The 21,661-nt window shown below is 41.0% G+C and overlaps 1 protein-coding gene and 1 long non-coding RNA gene across 8 annotated transcripts in view; one reads left to right on the forward strand and one right to left on the reverse strand.

Annotated features, from left to right (window-relative positions):
* The window catches only part of BRD4 (bromodomain containing 4), a 65,881-nt gene that overhangs the window by 21,516 nt on the left and 22,704 nt on the right, over positions 1-21,661 (forward strand). For 5 of the 6 annotated variants that reach the window (XM_033139630.1, XM_033139625.1, XM_033139628.1 and 2 more), the window contains 8 exons: positions 5,205-5,523; positions 7,952-8,089; positions 8,930-9,065; positions 10,151-10,434; positions 13,787-14,149; positions 17,567-17,695; positions 18,144-18,353; positions 19,516-19,715. In XM_033139630.1, the coding sequence (XP_032995521.1) occupies positions 5,239-5,523; positions 7,952-8,089; positions 8,930-9,065; positions 10,151-10,434; positions 13,787-14,149; positions 17,567-17,695; positions 18,144-18,353; positions 19,516-19,715 (1,745 nt within the window). In that variant the 5' untranslated portion in view covers positions 5,205-5,238. The remainder of the gene's footprint in view (positions 1-5,204; positions 5,524-7,951; positions 8,090-8,929; positions 9,066-10,150; positions 10,435-13,786; positions 14,150-17,566; positions 17,696-18,143; positions 18,354-19,515; positions 19,716-21,661) is intronic. The other variant, XM_033139629.1, reaches the window with a different exon arrangement.
* LOC117041176 overlaps positions 17,475-21,661 on the reverse strand; it is a 39,355-nt gene continuing 35,168 nt past the window's right edge. For both annotated transcript variants that reach the window (XR_004425940.1, XR_004425941.1), the window contains 2 exons: positions 18,386-18,555; positions 17,475-17,689 (listed from right to left, as the gene is read on the reverse strand). This is a non-coding gene — a long non-coding RNA (uncharacterized LOC117041176). The remainder of the gene's footprint in view (positions 17,690-18,385; positions 18,556-21,661) is intronic.

Consider the following 21,661-nt stretch of genomic DNA (forward strand, 5'->3'; position numbering starts at 1 on the left):
AATTGTATGCACTTACTCCAGGGATAGTTAAGGAAAACAGGATTCTATAGAGGAGCCATGTAGTTTGACCGGGCAGAGAATCTGCGGTCGAGTATATCTCAAACTCTATATTTTAACAAGAAAAATTGGGGGTCGTCTTATACACCCAGTTGTCTTATACACCGGACAATACGGTAGTAATTATTCAGTCAACTCTTCTTTCTTGGCCTGGACCAGTGATCGCCAACTTCTGCATTTTCTGGTGCTGCTGTGTGTTCACAGTTAATGATTATGTGTGTTTGTGTTGGAATCATTACATACAAAGCCAAAGAAGAGATGCTACAGCAATAGTGTCAAATATACGTAACATGCATTGATTTAAAATGGATTGAAGCTGACAAAGGTTAAATAAAATAGTATAGTTGCTATCATTTCAGGTATGGAGCTAAGTAGACGAAAATAAAGGGGTGGAAGCAGGATCTTGTCACATAGAAAGATTTACCGGTAAAAGTTCCAAGAAGAAAGCAATATGATGAAAAAATAAGGAGCTTTTAGTCAAAGCTAAACCACTGAACACACACAGTGCATTGGTTTAGGGGACAGAGTGTAGAAACTTTCCATCCTTAAAACTTGTCTCAGAAGGCCTTCTCCTGCTTTGAGAACCATAATGCATTAATCAAAACAAAATCGAAAAGCTCATACCAGGAACAAACTCAGTTGGTCTCTAAGGTGCTACTAGAAAGAATTTTCGATTTTGTTTTGACTATGGCAGACCAACACGGCTACCCACCTGTAACTGGAATAATGCATTAATGATACTTGTACCTTATATAATTTGAACCTCCTATTTGTAAATTATTCACTCTCTGCTAAAAGTAGTTAATTCTGTAAGGCAGGGGTTCTTAACATGTGGTTCATGAATGAGCTTCAGGGGGTCTGTAAACTAGGTACAATTCCCCCCCCCCCCAATTGCAATTAAAGAAATGGTATGCAATATTTTGTGTTTATGTGCATTTTTCTGGGGTCCATAGCTTTAATCAGATTCTCAAAGGTGCCTGTGACCCTAAAAAGGTTAAGAACCACTGCTGTAAAGCTATAAGGCTGTGCCCACTTAGCTGAGAATAAGTTGTATTGAAAACTGTGAGTCATGCTTCCAAGTAAATAAACATAAAATTGCACTGTAGCTTCAACTCCCAGTGTTGTATTGTGGCCACAGGCCAAGCATCAAACTAAAAACAAGGAACAAGCACCTTGGCTTCACAAGCCTGATGTAGGCGGTCATAAGGAAACAGAAAGCTTGCAAAAGATAGAGTTGAGCCTCAGTACTGATAATAATGGTTTAGTGGTTTGTGCACAAGCTGGAATGAAGCCTCAGGCTTGTTTTGAAACTGAGTGTGATAAACCATAGTCCTGGTTGTAAGACAACATGATGAGAACGTAAAACTCAATGCTAGCAAAACCACCTAGCCATATGGGAGGATGGAGTGTGTAAACCTGAGGTTGAGCTCATTCCAGTTTACACATGTAGCACTAAACCATGCTTTGGAGCTATGTGCACAGGTCAGAGTAATCCATGGTTTAGCCTGTCAGGAACGAGCTTAGACAAGCTTTAGGTTCAATCACTTCCTTCCTCTTTTCATGTGGCATGGTTGCAAGTAGGAATTCAAAAGCTTCCGTTTTACTCTTTATTAACCACCCCTTGTCATATTGTCAAACCTGACAAAGGCCCAGTTCGCATGCAGTGCTGAACCATGATTTAGTACTATGTTCATGAGCAGAAAGCAGTTTGACCAAAGTTTGACCGAAGTCGCAGGCTCACATACTTCCTCATCACCCCAGGCCAGGAGGAGAAGTTAGCTAGCATTTAATTTATTTCCCAAAATCTTGGCATAGTGTTATACAGATAAACCAGAGATATAGACCACCATGGGCTCATTGGGAGGAAATTTAATAAATGAAACTGGATAGTTAAACTTCATAACCCATTATTTGAAGTTGGCTGATCATATTATTGAGCTCAGACATAACGCAAAACTGTGAGTTGTTGAATTTGGAAGCAAAAGTTTATTATCTTGTAAGCTACACCAGAGGAGAGGGAAGGGGCATAATTGGATCCCAACACTCAACTATGCTTGGCCCTGTCACACTGAAGCATAGTTTGATGTCTGAATGTAGCTGCGGCTCATGGTTTAAAGCAGGGGTAGGCAACCTAAGGCCCGTGGGCCGGATGTGGCCCAATCACCTTCTAAATGGTCTGGGAATCAGTGTGTTTTTACATGAGCAGAATGTGTGCTTTTATTTAAAATGCACCTCTGCATTATTTGTGGGGCATAGGAATTTGTTCATTCCGCCACCCCCCACCCCCCAAAAAATATAGTCCGGCCCACCACGTGGTCTGAGAGATGGTGGACCAGCCCATGGCTGAAAAAGGTTGCTGACCCCTGGTTTAGAGTAAGAGTGGCTAACTTGTTGCCATTCGATTCCCTTCAGCTGCAGCCAGCATGACAGGGATAATGGGAGTTGTAGTCCAACGACATTCGGAGAGCCATAGGTTAGCCACCCATGGTTTTGAGATCAAGAAGGCTTGGTGCTTCCCTGCTGCAAACGTCTCCTTTGGCATACAGGATTTCACTGATCAGTACACATCCACTTAGGGCACTGCTTCAGTTTCTTTCATTTCAAGTAATTTGAATAACCAATTCACAGTTGTCATTTATTAAAAATTACGTGTTCTTTATGGGAGGGCAGTTATGGCCCTAACAGCCTAGAAATAATAACTCAAATGCACAAATGATACACATAGCTTTTATAGCTTGTGTATATGAGATAAGAGACTTTGGAAATTTGGGCTAGGTTATCCTTTATGTGTTCCAGTATTTTAGCACCCTCTCCTGACTCTCCTTGTGTATTGCACTGGTTTTCGAGGCATTTCCTAAAAGAACATAAAAAAAGAGTTAAGTAGCATTTTTAAAAATTTGAGATAGTATTTGAAGAATTTTTCTGTTTAAGACTGAAAGTTGAAATTTTCCTTATTGCTTTTTGATAAAAGAATTGCAATGGTGTTATCAGATTATTTCTGAAATTTCATCATCACTTTACTAAAATGTAATCATGTTGTTTTACAAATGTTAAAACAATAATAAGGTAACAAATAAAAAAACAAAAATAGAAAACAGACAGCAATTATACATCCTTAAAAGCAATGTCTTGCAGAAACCTGTTGAACAAAAACAGTTTTTGCTTCTTCCCTAAAAGCAAATGGATACTGATTTAATTTTATTACTCGATTTCTTACCCACCCTTCATTATGAAGGAAGAATTTAAAAATATAAGTCAGGCCATTCCTTGAAGTGTTCTGCAGCGCCAGGTGAAGTTATTCACAGGGTGGAAGAGTGGGAAGCAATACTTCTGTTACCTTTTTCACCACTGATGCCACTTTTTGATATGACAGTAATAGCTGCTGAACTTTCCAACTGGTTCATGCTGATTGAAGGTATGGTAAGGGAAAGGGAGTAGAGTGAGAATCCTGCTCAATCAGACCAAGGATCTATCTGATCCAGCTCCTGTTTCCAACAGCAGCCAGCAACATCATTTTCTTTCTTTCTTTCTTTCTTTCTTTCTTTCTTTCTTTCTTTCTTTCTTTCTCTCTCTCTCTCTCTCTCTCTTTCTTTCTTTCTTTCTTTCTTTCGTGAAAACTCAAAAGCAGCACATGAAGGCAACAGCTCTCCACTATTGTTTGTTTCCCATAACTGCTATTTAATGACATGTGCAGTGTTTCTCAAACTTGGGCCCCCAGCTGTTGTTGGACAACAACTAGCTAGCATAATCCCTAGCTAGCAGAACCAGTAGTCGGGGATAATGGGAGTTGTAGTCCAACAACAGCTGGGGACCCAAGTTTGATAATTTTTTGTGGCAGAAAAATATATACATTAAATGTCATGTGAATAAGTGCTTTTAAAAAAACCCACAACCATTTTGAATCTGCTGCCATTTTAACCTAATGACCCTATTCTGGATTTTGAGAGGAGGAAAAACATCATTTTACATAGTGAAAGCTTTTATAAACCTGTTCCACTGTAGCCATCCAAAAAGCCTGAAGCATTTTAGCCTTTCCTTGTAAGTGAGGGTATTTTAACCTCCTATTCATTTTATTGCTTTTTCTTCATCTTTTCCAGTTCTAACTCTTTTGAGATGTGTTAACCAGAACTGAATACAATGTTCCGAATATGGCCAGTTTAACTTTAATGAACAATAGCTAAGTTTCCATTGTACAGGAGAAAATTTGAGATTTTGCCATGAGTAAACAACAGTCCAGAAATGCAAAACCAGCTATACATGGCAGTAGCAGTAAGAAAAAAGGGAAGCAGGGGCACTTCATTGGCTCCACTGAAAGACAAGTTCCATCGGATTCCTCCTTTTCTCAACTTCTTCTGCCAGCAGCCATTCCATAAATTTTCTGCAGAGGGAGAGATGAAAAGCAGGACCACTCAGTCGATTCTGCTAAGACCAGTTCAGTTTGGCTCCCTCTGTTTCTGAATTGTTTCCATTCCAGTTGGTCATTAAGGACTATTATGCAACTTTAAAAATTGTTTCCTGAATATGCTTGCCTTCCTCTTCCCTCCTCATTGCTTTCCTTTTGTGTCATTTCTTGACACAAGATTGCATGCCTGTGAGCAGAGACTGCCTTTTTTATTGATCTTATGTAAGCTACTCTGAAAGTCTTTTCATTTGAGGAGTGGGGTAAACATGCTTTAAAGGCATTTTTTAATGAAAGAGTTTTAACATCCAGCTATGGCATCCTGCTGGTGCTGTGAACTTGTGTAAAAGAACTTCCCTTTCTTTTGCTGCTTTCTGTAGCCCCTTGTATGCTGCCAAAATCTGTTTCTGGGGTTGGGGGAGTGGAAAGGAAGATCCTGGCATGCCTGTTAGCACAGTGTTGGATCTTGTTCATAGGGAAAACGTTTAGTAAAGTTTGGTGAAGAGAAAAGATGGATTATACTAGAAGACTCCACACCTGCTTTGTTCAGGGTGCTCTGATGGTTCGGTTGCTTGCCTAGTGTAGGATTTTACAAATTAAGAGTGTGAACCAAGCTACATACTTGAATGGGTGCATTTTTTTTTTTACTCTGTGCAAATGGAAGCACACACAAAAAATATGTTTTGTGCACAAATGTATAATTAACCTTATCTGACCCATGTTTAATATTGTTGCATTTGCTTTACAGAGTGCCTAGTGGAGAATGCAATGGGAACAATAGCATGTCTGCGGAGAGTGGCCCTGGGACAAGACTGAGAAATTTACCAGTAATGGGGGATGGACTAGAAGCTACACAAATGTCTACAACACAGGCACAGGGCCAACCCCAACAAGGCAATACTGCATCTAATAACCCACCTCCACCAGAGACCTCAAATCCTAACAAACCCAAGCGTATGACCAACCAACTGCAGTATCTGCTCAAAGTGGTGCTCAAGACACTATGGAAACATCAGTTTTCATGGCCGTTCCAGCAGCCTGTGGATGCTGTCAAATTAAACCTCCCTGTAAGTATAGACTTAAGAGAATTAAAGAAGCAGCAATGTATCATCATTTAGTGGTGTGAGAGAGCAAGGGGTGGGATGCTTGTGGAAGATGGGAGGTGAGGAGCAACCCAAAGGTGGAAAAAATGTGTGTGGCTGGGGAATTGGGTAGGGGGTCAACAGGAGAGGAATAGAAATGTAGTTTCATGAGGACTGAAATAAACATAAACGTTAGAGTTTCTTCAGAAGAGTTGAAGGGACTGGGAACAGGAATAAAGAAAGCATGCAGTCAGCTGAGATTCTAAAGTACTGAACATTATAGGACAAGGGGGCATCAAATGGGCCTGCAGTAAAGTTGAGGGAAATAAGGCAGATAATATGTAGTAAGGAGTAGGCATGGGGGAGAAAATGAAGCATGAGAGCAGCATATGTTATGCTCAGTGAACTAAATTTCATAGGAAGGATGCTTTATACAGCTGGAAGATGAAGAAGGGCTATCATCTGATGTGCCCATCCATATTTTCAGTTGCCATTGCTGGTCCCCAACATCTCTCCCCATATTGTGTATCTAATGTAGACATAATTTCCCTGGGTAGGAGTTGTATCACTTTGGGCTCTGTATAGCAGATATCACAGCATTTGCTTTTAATTAATTAATAGTGGCAGCAACATTTATTTGTATGGTAAGGTTATTTTATAATTATTGTATAGGACTATTTTTATTTGCTTGATGCTTAGCTTTCCTTGTATCAGACCTAAATAATTGCTTTGGTTGGCAAATGGGAGGTTTTATTTTCATATTTAGTTTTTGAGAAAGTACCTTACTCCTTCTGATAGCTTGTTAATACTTGGCTTAGATTAGCCATGCCTCCATGATTTATCTTGTTAGTTATCCAAAGGGTTCTTCTGTGGAAAATCTGAAAATAAGACCTCAAAGTGTACTCACTTGGTAACCAACAGGCCATAGTAATGTGAACAGTGATATGCTGCTGTCCCACCACTCTGGGACCATTTTATTCAGCTGTATTACTTAGGCAGTGTGACAGAAAACTTGCAAGCTGTTTGAAACAACATTCCTTTGTTGGAGCACTCCTAAATAGATTTCTCTGCATGCTTGGTCAGTGGTCAGCTTGTATTCTTCCTAGTCAGGATACCATGTTTCTCCTAAAATAAACCATAGCCATAAAATAAGCCATAGCAGGATTTCTATGCATTTGCGAAATATAAGCCGTTCCCCAAAAATAAGCCATACCCCAAAAATAAGCCATAGTGACGCGGCACCTCCCATTAAAACAGCCTGGAGAGGCGTGGCTACGCAGCGTACCGATGCAACGTGGTTAAAATAAAACATCTCCTGAAAATAAGCCATGCTGCGTTTTGTTGAGGGAAAAAAAATATAAGACGGTGTCTTATTTTAGGAGAAACACGGTATTAGGTTCATTTTAAGAACTGTGATGCCCAGTGTACCTATCTTGATTTCATGGGCCTGATCCACATCATTCCTGTGCTATATAGCACTGCATGGTGCTACAGGGATGCTTCTGACCATGAAATTTTTGAAAAATTTGTGTTGCCAAAGAAAGAACAATTAAATGGCTACCAGTGCCCATTGCAAATGTTACAGAGCATGCTTACAGGGCTACTTCATTCCCTGACTACTAAAGCTATATATGCAATTCAGGCAAATCCTTGTCTTTCAGTATGTCCTGTTGTTGTTAAAGACTAGCTAACTGAACTGGTGGTCTGAAAAGAGAGCTATTGAAAGGAATTGTGAGCTGCAGCCACAGAATCCTTCCCAACATTAGAAATGTTGTTTTAAAAGTTCTGGTTTACATTGTTTACTGGGTGCAGGTACCTTACTTTGTTTGAGCAGTCAGCTGATGGTTTTCTGTATTAATTGTTGTGAAATTTGGGCTCTATCAGCCATTAGGTGTGCGTCTGTCATTTGCATTAAAAATATGTTTTAAACCCAGTATCGCAGAGGAACTGAGGGTTGAACTAGATAGGACTATGTCTTGCCTTTGGTTAAAAGTAGCTGTGGAGGGATAAGATTTGAAATGGGTTTTTTTTTTACCCATGTGCCCCCACACAAGTCCCCCAGTGGATGTTGCATCTGAAGTTGCTATTACCCACAAAGGGTGTAAAAGATGTGAATAATACAGCACTAATGTGTCTCACAGTGTAGAAGCAGTTATAAATAGATATTACAATAGCTAAGGATCAAATGTTGAATGATTTCCCTCTTTGTCACTTGTTTTGATAAGACTGAATGCTTCTAGGTTTGTAATTATTTTATCTTCTAGACATTGTTACCAAATATGTTGACATTTTAATTAGTAGAATTGGGACAGAGAGAAATTATATTATTTAATCTTTTCTACCTGAAAGGCTTGAATGCAGTATGCCTGGTAAAATTTTCAGTTATAATAATTAATCCTCTCTGTTCCCACAGGATTATTATAAAATTATTAAAACTCCTATGGATATGGGAACAATAAGGAAACGCTTGGAGAACAACTACTACTGGAATGCTCAAGAATGTATCCAGGACTTCAATACAATGTTTACAAACTGTTATATCTATAATAAGGTATGTTGTCTTCATATATTTGGGCTTTTAAATGATGTGTCTGTGACATTGCATGAGACTTTCTCTCTCTCATGCAACAGTACTTTCCTCCTACCTGCCTAGAAGCAACATTTCTTTTAAAATATATTCTTTATTTAGAGAAGATAAGAATTTTCACTTTTGAACAGTTTTCAGAATTCAGATTTAGAACAAGCAGGTTCCAAATGTTTAACTCTGAGAAACTTGTCTGCCTTGAGATTTTTTTTAAACAACAACAAAAAGAAACAAGATATAAATCTCTACAACAAAAAATATGATTGAATCCATTTCAAAAGCATAAATAAGTATGTATGTTACTTTAGTTATATAATGAAATACAGTGAGTTGGGGGGCAAGAGCTGTATGCTGGCAAATACTTTAAATGGCCACATTTGATTTGGAAAAAGTCAAGTAGAACCCAGAAGTGACTACATTAGACACAGTGTAGAATATGAAGTGGTTAAAGGGAACCTGAAGCCACAGGGCTTTTAATGAAAGCATACAGCTTAGAAATTGCATGCTAAAAGCTCTGCATTATGTCACATCGCAGTAAATACATCCTTATCAAGGGCAGCATCCAGCCTTCATCTTAGGCAGAATAGACCTGTTGAAATTTATAGACATGATTAACTTAGGTCCATTAATTTCAGTGGGGTTGCTTCAAGTAGAATTTGGAAACAACCCCAGAACAAACATGGCATCCAACACATCCTGGTGTCATTGATACCAATTAGGCAGATTTATTGCCACGTCATTCTGTTATTTTCATGGTATCACAGAGTTATGAATGTGTGTAACCGCTTACATTTTTTGTTTGTTCAGCCAGGGGATGATATTGTTTTAATGGCAGAGGCTCTAGAAAAACTTTTTCTGCAGAAAATATCTGAAATGACGCAGGAAGAAACTGAAATTGTTATAGTCCAGACAAAAGGAAGAGGACGGGGGAGGAAGGAAACAGGTACTGATATTGGGACTGCCCATTCAAGGATTTTTTTTTCTTTTGGACTAGCCAATGCTCACTGTCATTACTTGTGTATTTCAGTAGGGTGGATGAACTTGTACTTGAAAGGAACTTGAATTTGTGTGTGTGTGTGTGTGTGTGTTTCATATAAGTTTAGTATCCATGTCGGGGAGAGAGAATTACCTAGTGTCAGCAAGTAACAATGCAGAAACATCTCTTAAACAAAGCATTGACATCAATCACTCCCTTTGTCTTGGGGCGGGGGGCAGAACCTATCCCTGCTAATAGGCTCTCAGCCTGGGAAAGTGGAGTACAGAAATCACTTTCTTTAGTTTTCCGATATACTGGGTAACATTACTTCCCATGCCTCTCACCCAACAAACCAAAAACTATCCAAATAAAAGGTGCTCACTTTAAGAAGAGGTAGGAATCAGTGTCTCCAAATTCATGTACTGTACAGCTTAGCCACAGAACATCACAATCTCTATAAAGAAAGGAAAAACAGTAACACGGGTAAGCAAAAATTCATTATTTTTGTGGGGGGTTATGCCCTGCACCCCAAAGGCAATCCCAGAAATAGCCACAGCAGTCACTCTGTTGCTCAGCTGATGATAATGAGCCAGGTAATTAGGCTCCCAGTCATATAGACAGTCTGTTTGCCCACCTCTCCAGCACCTGCAAGGCATAGCAATGGTTTCTCCTGGAGGGGGACAGGCAAAAGGCCTCCAACAGCCTCCACCTTTGTGCACACTCAACCAGTCATGCTCAAAGTCCTTGAGGAGCCCACAGCAGGTCTAGCTTAAAAAAAACAACAAACCAGTTCTGGAAGCAACACTGAGAATGGTCAGCCTGTTGCACAGCCAGCTGAAGATAATGAGCCAGGTAACGAGGCTTTCAGCCAGCTGAAGATAATGAGCCTGGTAACAAGGCTCTTAATTTCACAGCCTCTTGATTTGCCTACATCTCTCCAGCATTTCCATGGCATAGTGATTTCTCCTGCAGGGGTTGGGGCTATTTGAACTACGTTTTTGCATGTGTTGAGTTTGCTGTACAGCATATGATGATGCTTCCTTTTCTAACAGTTACATCCAAGGCTGGAGCATCAACGGTACAGAATACAACTCAAGCATCATCCCCACCACAGACGCAGGCTTCACAGCCAAATCCTCAGCCGGTGCAAACGACTCATTCCTTTCCTTCTGTGACCCCTGACCTTATTGTCCAGACGCCAGTAACGACGGTGGTGCCTCCCCAGCCTCCCCCACCACCACCTCCCCAGCCTCCCCCTCCCCCTCCTTCAGCTTCTGCCCCCCAACCCATTCAAACACACCAACCAATTATCCCAACTGCTGCACAGCCCATGAAGGTGAGTAAATTACAGCTTTGCTCTTTTGTTTCATTATGGCAAATGGCAGTTTTAGATGAATAGGTGAAATGGCTTGCCAATGATCCAGGGCCTATTTCTGCTTATGGTTCTCTCACTACATTCTTGCAGAGTAAGGACTTCCCCCGTTTAAATTTTGTCTTCCTGTAATCTACTTCTGAAGGTTAGAGAGCAGAGTTATATTAGAATATATGCTGTGATTTTAGAAGACCCAAGTTCTATCCTTGGTATGTCTCATTTGGGTCGGGAAAGAATTCTGCATGAGACCAATGGGAGCGGTTGAATCTCAGTGGTAGAGCCCACCCTTTGCATTCAGAAGGTTCCGGGTTCAGTTCCTGGTATCTCTAGGTAGGCCTGGGAAAGACTCTTGACAGAAACCCTGGAGAGCTTCTGCCAGACAGTGTGGACAATACTTGGCTAGATGGTCCAATAGTATGACTCCTATGTTCCTAAATGGAGGCATGAATAATTGTCAGTGCTGGGCTGGATGAATCATTGTACTGACTAGGTAAAAGAGAAAACTTATATTATTATATATCTTTTTCTTAAAGTTGATTTCCCCTTCCCCCCAATAGTGTACCCATGCTGAGAGTCACTTCACAATTCTCATTTTACACAAACTAGTAAGCTGCAATTGGCTGGGCATTTCTACTACGTGCACACATTCTTAAAATTGTGTGACTCCTGTATAAAGCGTGAAGGAGCCTTGAGCTTTCCCTGGAAATAGTGTTTGAAATGCCTTCTGCTACCCTCCTAGAACATCTTTTAAAAATCTTTGAGAGAAATGTGTAACTGTGCAGTCTCACTGTACCAGGTAAGTCAGCTTGAGCTAAGTAATGCGACACCCATGAACCAGGTGCAATATGTACTCCCTTGTGTGGAAGCCATGCTTTGTACCACGAGGAACCGAAAAGCAACAGAGAGAAAAGCAAAAGTGGTGTGAAGTCCAATTAATACAGCCACTAGATGATGTATTTGATGGCTAAATGTTGACATTATTGATGTTAATGGTTAGCACAGGTTTTCTGTTTAAACTTGCATTGGTGTGGTCGTTCCATGGGAAATTGCCCCTCTTTAGTGTGATACAGTTTTAGCCTCTCCAGTGCAGATTCTTGGATATTTGATTTCTATCATTGGTCAGGTCAGTACTGAGGTTTGACCCTTGTTTTTCACCTCTCTCTTTTACATGGAGCTTGCAAGTGAAAACCAGATCTTCCTACTATAGATAACAATTACAACATTTCTAAATGTATTTATTAGGGAATAAGCTCTATTGAGCACAGTAGGACTTCTGAGTAAACTTGGATAGGGTTGTGGTGAGTGTTTTGTAAAGGTAGATATAGGTAATTTGATTTTTAGACAACTAAGCTTTCTCAGTTTCAAAATTGTCTGGGTATTCAAAATTTTCAATTTGAACAGCACCATTCCAAACAGCATTCAAGAGAAATGAACCTCTAATGAATTCAGTTCTCAAAATGTGATGTTTTCATGTCATCAGTTCAGGAACTCTTATCATGTAAATTTAGTACCATTGGGGAAGAAATTAAAACATTCATTTTAAGTGGGCAGCATAGGCTATATGTTTAATAATAATTCATGGCAAGTATGTAGCACTTTAGAGTGTTTGCATTGTTTCACATGCATTATCTAAGTCAGGGGTCCTCAAACTACGGTCCACGGACCAAATCCAGCCTGCTGGGGTCTTGAATCCAGCCCGGCCGGCCATTGCAGAACCCGCCACTGCCTTAATTTTTTTATAGCCATAAAACCAACTTATCGCCTCAATGGGGCATCCGCACATTGCAAGCACCCAACCTAAAATGGAGGTCCCTTTGAGGCAACCAAACCAAACCAAATAATAAAATAAAGATGCAACAGCAATGGCAGGAATGCAATGCGCGAGGCAGTGATGGCGAGGGGTCTTCCGCCCGGCTCGGCCGCCCTCTTCCTTCTGGCCGACGAGACCCAGAAATGCCATGCCCACTGCACAGGAAGCAAGAGGCACACCGCCCTGGATCCAGCTGCAGCTCCCTTAGTTCCCACTCCTAGGTGCGGCCAGCCTTGAGTTGCGTGCAATTAACGCTTCCCCACGTTCCTCTTGGACTGCGTGTCTCCCTGCCTTGTGAGTGCTGCAGGGGGGCTCCTTGTAGGCAGCGGACGAAACCCATCAGCATACAGGTTTCTCCCTTTGCTGCCCCTCCCAGACATTTGTGTGGGAAGAGGTATGCACAGATAGATCTGTTCTGTAACAATCCTGCCTCCTTTGTTTTTCCTGTTTTTTGTGCACTACAAATAAAATGTGTGCATAGGAATTCGTTCATATTTTTTTTCAAACTATAGTCCGGCCACCAGCAGTGTCTAAGGGACGGTGAACTGGCCCCCTGTTTAAAAGTTTGAGGACCCCTGATCTAAGTAATCATTACCACTATCTCACAAAGAACAAGGTATTACAACCACCTAATTACAGATGAGAAGCAGAGACTACAGTGCAAGTGTGGGGAATCTTTTTCAGCCCAAGGACTGCATTTCTCATGAGCAATCTTCTGGGGGCCATATGGTGGTGGTAGATGGGGCCAAGGAAAAGGTGGGCATAGCAACGGACATAACTCTAAACTTTGTATAATGGGCTACATTCCAGCCAAAAGCTTCTACACACAAACACATGTTGTCCTTCCAGGCAAGCATAGTCCAAGGACATTCCACACAAACAAAAGCTGAAAAGGGTGCAGAGTAAGGCCAGTGAGGAGGTGTGGCCTGGGAAAGTCCCACAGTCCAGATAGAGAGGCCAGGAGGGCCTTACATTCCCCACACCTCATGTAATAGCTTACTAAAGGCCACCTAGTGAATTCATGGCTAAGGCAAGATTTGAACCAGGGGCTTCATGGCACACAACTTCACTGCTGGCCCCCATATTTCACTACACTGGTTATTAAGATTTTTATGTGATTTTTAACTGTTTCTCTCTTTTTCATAAACTTGATACTTACATTGAATTATATACTTGGCCTAAGTATAGTTAAGCAGACATATTTTCTAGAAATCAAAAGTGAAGCAAGGGTTAAGAGCTACCTTTTAGAGAGGACTCTGCATGTTCTTTTCTCTTTCTCCGTTTTTCTTTTTATTTAGCTTTTATCTTACTGTATCATAAAAAGCTTTATTAAATTCTTATGGGGAAAAGTGAACCTAGTCCAATGCCATTTTTGTGGGAAGTGTTTGTGATGGTGTTTTCCCCTTCTTAAGCGGAGTATTTACTCAGTTGTGAGGATTTCACTTGGTCCTATCTAGCCAATACAAGTAACAAGAGGCTACATAGAGTGTCTGCTTGCTTTTGCAGACAAAAAAAGGCGTGAAGAGGAAAGCAGACACTACAACTCCAACAACAATAGACCCGGTTCATGAGTCCTCATCACTGCCCACAGAACCCAAGGCTGCCAAGACAGGTCCACGAAGAGAAAGCCGGCCAGTGAAGCCGCCTAAGAAGGATGTTCCAGACTCTCAGCAGCATGTAGTAGAGAAGAGTAGCAGTAATAAAGTGTCAGAGCAATTAAAATATTGTAGTGGCATCATAAAAGAGATGTTTGCTAAGAAGCATGCTGCCTACGCATGGCCCTTCTACAAACCTGTGGATGTGGAAGCACTTGGGCTTCATGATTACCGTGATATCATTAAGCATCCCATGGATCTGAGCACAATTAAAGTAAGTATAATTTTATGCTGTGCATGTAGTCTTCTCTGAAAGCCAATACCCACACATTTACATTTATGCACCTTGTAAGTTATGAAGGAACTGTACCTGTGTTTGCTTGTGCAAGCATGTGCTTGTTTACTGTGTAACTTTAAAATGTTGCTAGACTCCCAGCTCCAATCATCCCTAACCCTTGGCTTTGCTGGTTGAGACTGACAGGAGTTTGATTTCAGCAACATCTGGAATGTGAGGGAATATCATCTGTTTATATTATTCTTTGTGGATAGGGAGGCTTGATTTCTGATTTTGTAGTTCCTCTGGTTTAGACAAGTATTCTTGGCCCCTTTGTCCAGTTATTTTCAACTTAATTTCCACTGGAAGGGGGGAGGGTTTGATCTTGGTAGTTGGATGCAAAAACAACTGTGTATGCTGATCTGAGAAAAATCTAGGTGCAGTTAGATGCACAAATCTTGCTCAACCTTGGTTATCGACAAAGGCTGCAAAAAGTAGCAGTGAAAGTGACTAGCTTTTCTTCTCCCTCTTCAGCAAGTCCAAAGTACTATCTTTACTGTGGAGGTGACAGTAGCAAGTGATTAAGAAACCATTGGCAGTTTTCATCTTACAGTGAAAGAGCTTCTCCCTATAGTCAGACTTCTCAGCTTCACCACAGTCCCACCTTGAAGGGACTTCTCCAATTTGTAGCCTTTGCTCAGAGTTACTATGCTGCTACCATAGGACTTTCCAGAACCAGCAGCAAATTGCAAGCAATTGTACTACCAGGGTGGAGTTGGGGGACAGTTTTCTTGGCAGGGAGAGCACAGATGCTCAGAAGGTTTTTCCAGAGCTCACCATCAATTAATATATAATGTCATGGGGTAGCACAGTGGGAAAACTAGTTAGAAATCAACAAAACAGGTTTTGTGCAGAAAATAATGACAACTTTCTCGATGGAATAGAAAAGGGAAAAGTAGAAGGATAATAAGGAGATGATGTCTCGCTAATGAGTTGAAAGGCCGAATAGGATTTAAAGCTGTATAGGACTTGGATGACACATGTTCAGTATTCATCAATACATAATAATAAGACTTGCAACAAAACGTTGCCATGTAGAATGCTCCTTTTTAGGGTTCCAGCCATGCTTTCTATGATAGAGCACAACTATGGTTCAAGTAGTCACCATCCCCATCTAATGGGTATACCACATTGTCACATACTCAAAGGGTACGTACCAAGGCAAGTATGGGTTAAGTCCAAAAGCAGAAACTACAAGTCTGAATAGCCATAGGCATGTAATGTGATCAAATACAGGTAGATGGTTGAATTTTAAGCATTAGAGGGCCAGAAGCAGAGTTAAATGGTCAAAGCCATTCAGAGAGTCAATTTCTGAAGAATAATATAGGTGAGGCACAGGAGGTTGTTCTTAGCAGAGTTGCTCAGACTGTGGAGCCATACATAAGGTCTTATTTAATACCAGTAGCACCATTATTGGCTTCCAAGCTCAGCTATTTCATCTGCAGTTTCTCTTTCTGATGCTATCAGGGTAACACTGCAGCAACTAAGTTTGACAGTAATTTCATCCATAAGAATTGGGGGGTGGGGTTCGTTTTGGTTACTCCACTGACCTTCATTGGCTGTGCTACTTATATAAAAATTAATACAGGAAGAAATTCTTCTGGCTTTTTCTTTGTCAGGTTCAGCTTAGGGCTGTGGAGTTCCTAGTTGGTCACCTTGTCTGTGCCTAAGGCTTTGCTGTGTGGAAGTGGGGAATGAGGATGAACTACAGAGAAGTAAACATTTTCTGTTTTTGTAAACAAGGCTTCTTGTCAGAGCTACAGGTCTGCTTTTAAAAGTGATTATTAAGACAGATTTGATGTGGAGAGGGGGAATAAATTAATTGAATGTTGTTAATAATTTTGGTGCAAAAAGGATAGGTAGGTGGAGGAATAAATTTGCTAAAGGGAAAAGAGGATGGATTGATGCAAATATGAGTCTCTTCATAAGTTAGACTTCTGGGGGGGGCACCAACATGGTCAAGAATGCACTGGCTGGCTGTATAAATGTGGCTATCCAGTACATTGGAGGCATTGTGGACCAAATTTCCCCAAGATGTCATGTGTAGTTTTATTTGTCAAATGTGCTGTGTTCATATCAGGGCTGGTGCAAGAGATTGCGTCACCCAAGCTGCTGTTGCCCCTTCTCTTCATTGCTGTGCTGGCTATAGCTCCCCTCCCCGGCTTTCTGTCTGTCTGTTTTGCTGCTACTTCAGAGTGTATTGTTCTGACATACACACATTCACACACGTGATTACATTATGTTGCAGCGCCAACAAGGCTTCCACCTCTTACCTCCTTCCTCCCTGCCTAGTTCTAGGAATGACCTGGAGGGATCCTTACCTCCAAATAATGAATCCGAGATTGGGGTGGGGACCATGAAAACACATGTGGTGCTGCAGCTTGCTGCAGTGCTTAATGATACTAAAAATGGAATCGGGGAGCTTAAAGTTACTGCAACTCCCTCCGGTCTTAGGCATTAGTAGCTGCCACCACAAACCATGGCAGCACATGCACTTTCATGGCTCCTCTGCCCAAAATGCTTTGCTCTGATAAATGGAACTCCGCCCCCCTCCATTAGTGTTTCCTGGAGGGAGGAGAGAGCTTCAGCGAACAGGCAGCAGCAGGGCCAGCCAAGAGAGGTAAGCAATGGGCTTCAGGTGGTGTAATTTGCAGTTGCCTCAGTTTATCTAATGGAAGGGCCAACCCGTATCTTCACTGACCTTCCCTTATAGTGGTAACAGCCATCTTATTAGCATAGTAAAGAACTTAACATGCAGCTGTAGTGCAAGTACTATTCAAGTAATCTACTCCTGTAGGAGAGGGAAGATGTGATCTTATTCTATTTCTTATCCCTATTTGTTTCTTGCAATAGCTACCCCTTCTGGCTGCTGGAAAGAGGCAGTTCTCCTGAGTCTTGCCCTGTGCTACTCAATGCATCTGGCCTGCTTTCCAAAGACAGTGAGGATATAAAACTATGGGATTTTTAAAACTATTACTTAAAAGATTTCTATGTTTCTGCAGTAGGAACACCAACATTCTATGAATTGCTTTTTAGACTTCTTTTCAGACTGGGCAAGTACCTATCAAGGATCTACTGTGCCAATGCATATGTCCTATAATAGATTGCTCCCCACAACATTGAATGTTGTGAGAAATTTCAGAATATTTAAAAAGTAGTTTACTGTACGGTACTGCAAACATCTCTAAAGTACAGTATAACCATTGCCTGTAATAAATCTTGCTGTAGCTTCCTTGTGCATATACCCACAGACAGACAGGTGATAGAAGTGCAAAAATATTGGTTTCATTGCTCCATATTCTTCATGTATTGTATTTGAAATATTAATGGCAGAATTTTAATTTTTTACATTTGTAGTCGAAACTGGAGAACCGGGATTATAGAGATGCTCAGGAATTTGCAGCTGATGTCAGATTGATGTTTTCCAATTGTTACAAGTATAATCCTCCTGATCATGAGGTGGTTGCTATGGCACGGAAACTGCAGGTAAAGAAAACATTTCTTTAAAATTAAGTTCTGTATTAAAATGTTACTTTTAAGAGTTCAACAAAATTAATCAGAAGAAAATACTGAAATATTAAACTAACACAAAACATGCAACTATAAGCACCAAATATATACATTACTCTAGGCAAAAAATAGATCTGTAAAATATGCGTACACCATTTATTTTTCAGTAAGGTCTTAGACATGAGGCCTAGTTTTGAGAAAAGCTCAAAACCTGGTTGACAAACTTTGCTGGGAAAGAGACAGGAGGAATGTGATTCTATGGAGTCTTCTGGCTAGTATCCACTGAGCATGGTATCCTACTGGACTTCCCCTCTGGGTTTGGAACTAGGGATACCACTGGTGATTCCGTTTTGGTGGAAGAAGCATCCTAAAGGTGGTTGCCGAGTGGGGATTAATGTATATATTGCTTATTGTATTTCTCCAGGATGTATTCGAGATGCGTTTTGCTAAAATGCCAGATGATCCTGAAGAACCTGTGATTCCAGCTTCCTCTCCAGTAGTGGTGCAGCCTCCACCCAAAGTGCCCCCACCTTCATCCAGTGATAGCAGTAGTGACAGCTCCTCTGATAGTGACAGTTCATCCGATGATTCTGAAGAAGAACGAGCTCAGCGGCTAGCAGAGCTCCAGGAACAGGTAGTCTATTTATGCTTCAGAATCTGTATCACCTTTGGTCCACTTAACTGCAGTTTTCAGGTTTGGAGTAAGGATCTGTTCAGTTCCCTGTATACCCAACCATATGCAAAGTCTTGGTCTTCTGGCCCACATTGGAGTTCATTATTTTGCAAGCCTGCAACTTGAGACTTCAAAGGAGGAAGAGAACCCAAAGTTCTCAGATCTGTAGCAGGTGAGAAGGGAGAAAAGTGAACATATGTTCTTTGTAGCCAGTTATCATAAGTTTTTTTTATCCCAGGACTTACAATTTTACTTGAAAAGAATCAGGCAGAGTTTACTTTCACACATTCCTCTTGTATGTACTATTGAATTCTAGTGTGAAAAGAGTCTGGAATCGCTTTGGGTCTATAATTTTTGAGTGGCCTGTTTGAGTCTTCCTCCCAACTTTGGAGCTAGAAAGGTGATGAGTATCATTATGCAACTGCTGGGACAATCTCTGCCCAACTTTTTAGCTTCAAAGTTGAAAGGCAGGATTGGTTGCTGACAATGGACAGCACTGCACTTTGCTTTGTGAGTGAAATTGTTGAAGCCTGAGAGTCACACTCTTTGCACTATTGATACGATGTGAGAAGAGAAGAAGCATGGGCTAAAGGAGAATCTTGACCTTCCATGCCTGTCTTAATTGCTTTAGCAACTAGAGTTAAACACTTCATTGTTTCTTCCCTTCCTGCTCAATAGGCAATACAGTCGTACCTTGTGTTGCGTTTGCTGCGGGTTGCAAACGGCACGGGATACGAATGCGCTGAACCCGGAAGTAATGGAACGGAGTACTTCCGGGTTCGGCGGGTCATGCATGTGCAGACGCGCGCAGTGACGTCACACACAGATGTTCCAAATCGCAACCCGCGTTTGCGTAGAAGTGGTGCTGCGGGTTGCGGACTTCTCAGGATACAAACGGGGCTCCGGAATGGATCCCGTTTGTATCTAGAGGTACCACTGTATTGCTCATGTAGAATGGGTGATCTTGATAACATTACACACACAACTCTTAGTTAAAAAAAAGCAGTTAGATGGCACCAAAGTAAGCAGAGGGATCAGCACTCCCCCCCTTTTTTTTTGCAAGGGGAGATTAAAATGAAGAGATCAGAACAAAATTGTATTGATCTTTATGTCCACTCCTTAGCTTAAAGCAGTGCATGAGCAGTTGGCTGCCCTGTCCCAGCCACAGCAGAACAAACCAAAGAAGAAGGAGAAAGACAAGAAAGAAAAGAAAAAGGAGAAGCACAAAAAGAAAGAAGAAGTAGAAGAGAATAAAAAAAATAAAACCAAGGATCCACCACCTAAGAAGGCCAAGAAAAATAATGGCAGTAACAGTAACTCAAGGTCAGCCTTCTGTGTTCAAATCTAAGTTTATTTGATTTGTTTGGACTGAAGAACAAGTGTGTTGTCAGGATTATGGCAAAACTTCTAATACTTCAAATATCTAAAACCTCTAGTTGAATTCACATTATTTTCAACCATATAGTATTATGAAAGTAAAACTCTAGTTATACAGCACTACCATTTATTTACACCTGGGACGTGGGTGGCACTGTGGGTTAAACCACAGAACCTAGGGCTTGCCAATCAGAAGGTTGGCGGTTCGAATCCCCGCGATGGGGTGAGCTCCTGTTGCTCAGTCCCTGCTCCTGCCAACCTAGCAGTTCGAAAGCACGTCAAAGTGCAAGTAGATAAATAGGTACCACTCCAGCGGGAAGGTAAACGGCATTTCTGTGCACTGCTCTGGTTCACCAGAAGCGGCTTTGTCATGCTGGCCACATGACCTGGAAGCTGTACGCCGGCTCCCTCAGCCAATAAAGTGAGATAAGCGCCGCAACCCCAGAGTCATTCGGGACTGGACCTAATGGTCATGGGTACCGGTACCTTTACCATTTGTGGTATCTGAAGAAGTGTGCATACACACGAAAGCTCATACCAAGAACAAACTTGGTTGGCCTCTAAGGTGCTACTGGAAGGAATTTTTTATTTTGTTTAGACTTTACCAGTTATTTGAGCTTTTTTGGCTTTTAGGAAAACTAAGTATGTACAGTGGTGCCTCACAAGACGAAATTAATTCGTTCCGTGAGTCGTTTCGTATTGCGAAAATTCCATCTTGCGAAGCACGGGTTCCAATAGGAATGCATTGAAATTTAATTCCCATAGGAATGCATTGAAATTTTTGTCTTGCGAAGCATGACCATAGAAAAATTCGTCTTGTGAGTCACCTAAAAAATTGCAAAACCCTTTCGTCTATCTAGCGAGTTTTTCGTTGCGCGAGGCATTCGTCTTGCGAGGTACCACTGTACAGGATTTTGGTTTTAGCAGATCCTTTACAAAGGCTTACTCCAGCAGTCTCCGGTTTGCGCTCTAGATTTTGAGGAGCAATTGAGGACTTTTTGCATGTTAGAAAACCTTAGTATCAGTAAAATCATTTCAAGCAGTCCTTGAACAGACTGCTGTGTTGGGAAGTTGTAATTATGAGGCTGTATCCAACTTAAGTTGTGCTTGAGTACACATTGAAATTAATCTACCTAATTTACATGTCCATTAATTTCTATGGGTCTATTTCAGTGGATCTATTCTGAGCATAACAAACATTGGATGCAACCCATGATTTATATTGATATCTTTGTTTTATATAAGGCCCATATTTTAAGATGCAGAGATCATCACTTAAGTGAGAATTGCATGCCTTTCCATTTTAGAGTGAAGACATAAATTTCTCTAAACTGGCTCCTGGAGTTTTGTCAAATGTGTGTGTTCACTGTGGAATAGGACTACATGGTGTTTTTTTTAAAAAAAAAAAACAGAAACAAAGTTTAGGTTTAAATATAACGTAACAATCAGTTAGCTTTTTAAAAATAATAATAATAATAATGTTGAGCTGCCAACTGCTGTGAGGAGCAAATGGAAGTATAGAGAGTAATTAGGCATGGAGCAAATTCTTTCCCACTAAGTGGTTCTTTTGGGTCTGTGCAGTCCCACTCATGGGGTTCTACACCTGCACAGAGCCCACTCCAGAACATTCTAGACCTCAAGGCAGGGAGCTGGCATTCTTGCCCCTCCCTTTGGGGGGGATATTTTTGAACTATCTGGATATCTATCAGGTGATGACCTAATTTCCATACTCAGTTTAAGTCATCTCCTTAATGTGCTGTGGCACCTTCAAGAGTGTAGTCTCTATTGCAAATATAGCAAATCATTATCTATGCTATTCCTCCCTTACCCAATTTCATAACAAACTAAGATTGTATTTGCATTCTGCAAATACATGTTGCTCCCCTGTGATT

The sequence above is a fragment of the Lacerta agilis genome, chromosome 2, assembly GCF_009819535.1.
Source record: "Lacerta agilis isolate rLacAgi1 chromosome 2, rLacAgi1.pri, whole genome shotgun sequence".
Classification (NCBI taxonomy): Eukaryota; Metazoa; Chordata; class Lepidosauria; order Squamata; family Lacertidae; genus Lacerta; species Lacerta agilis.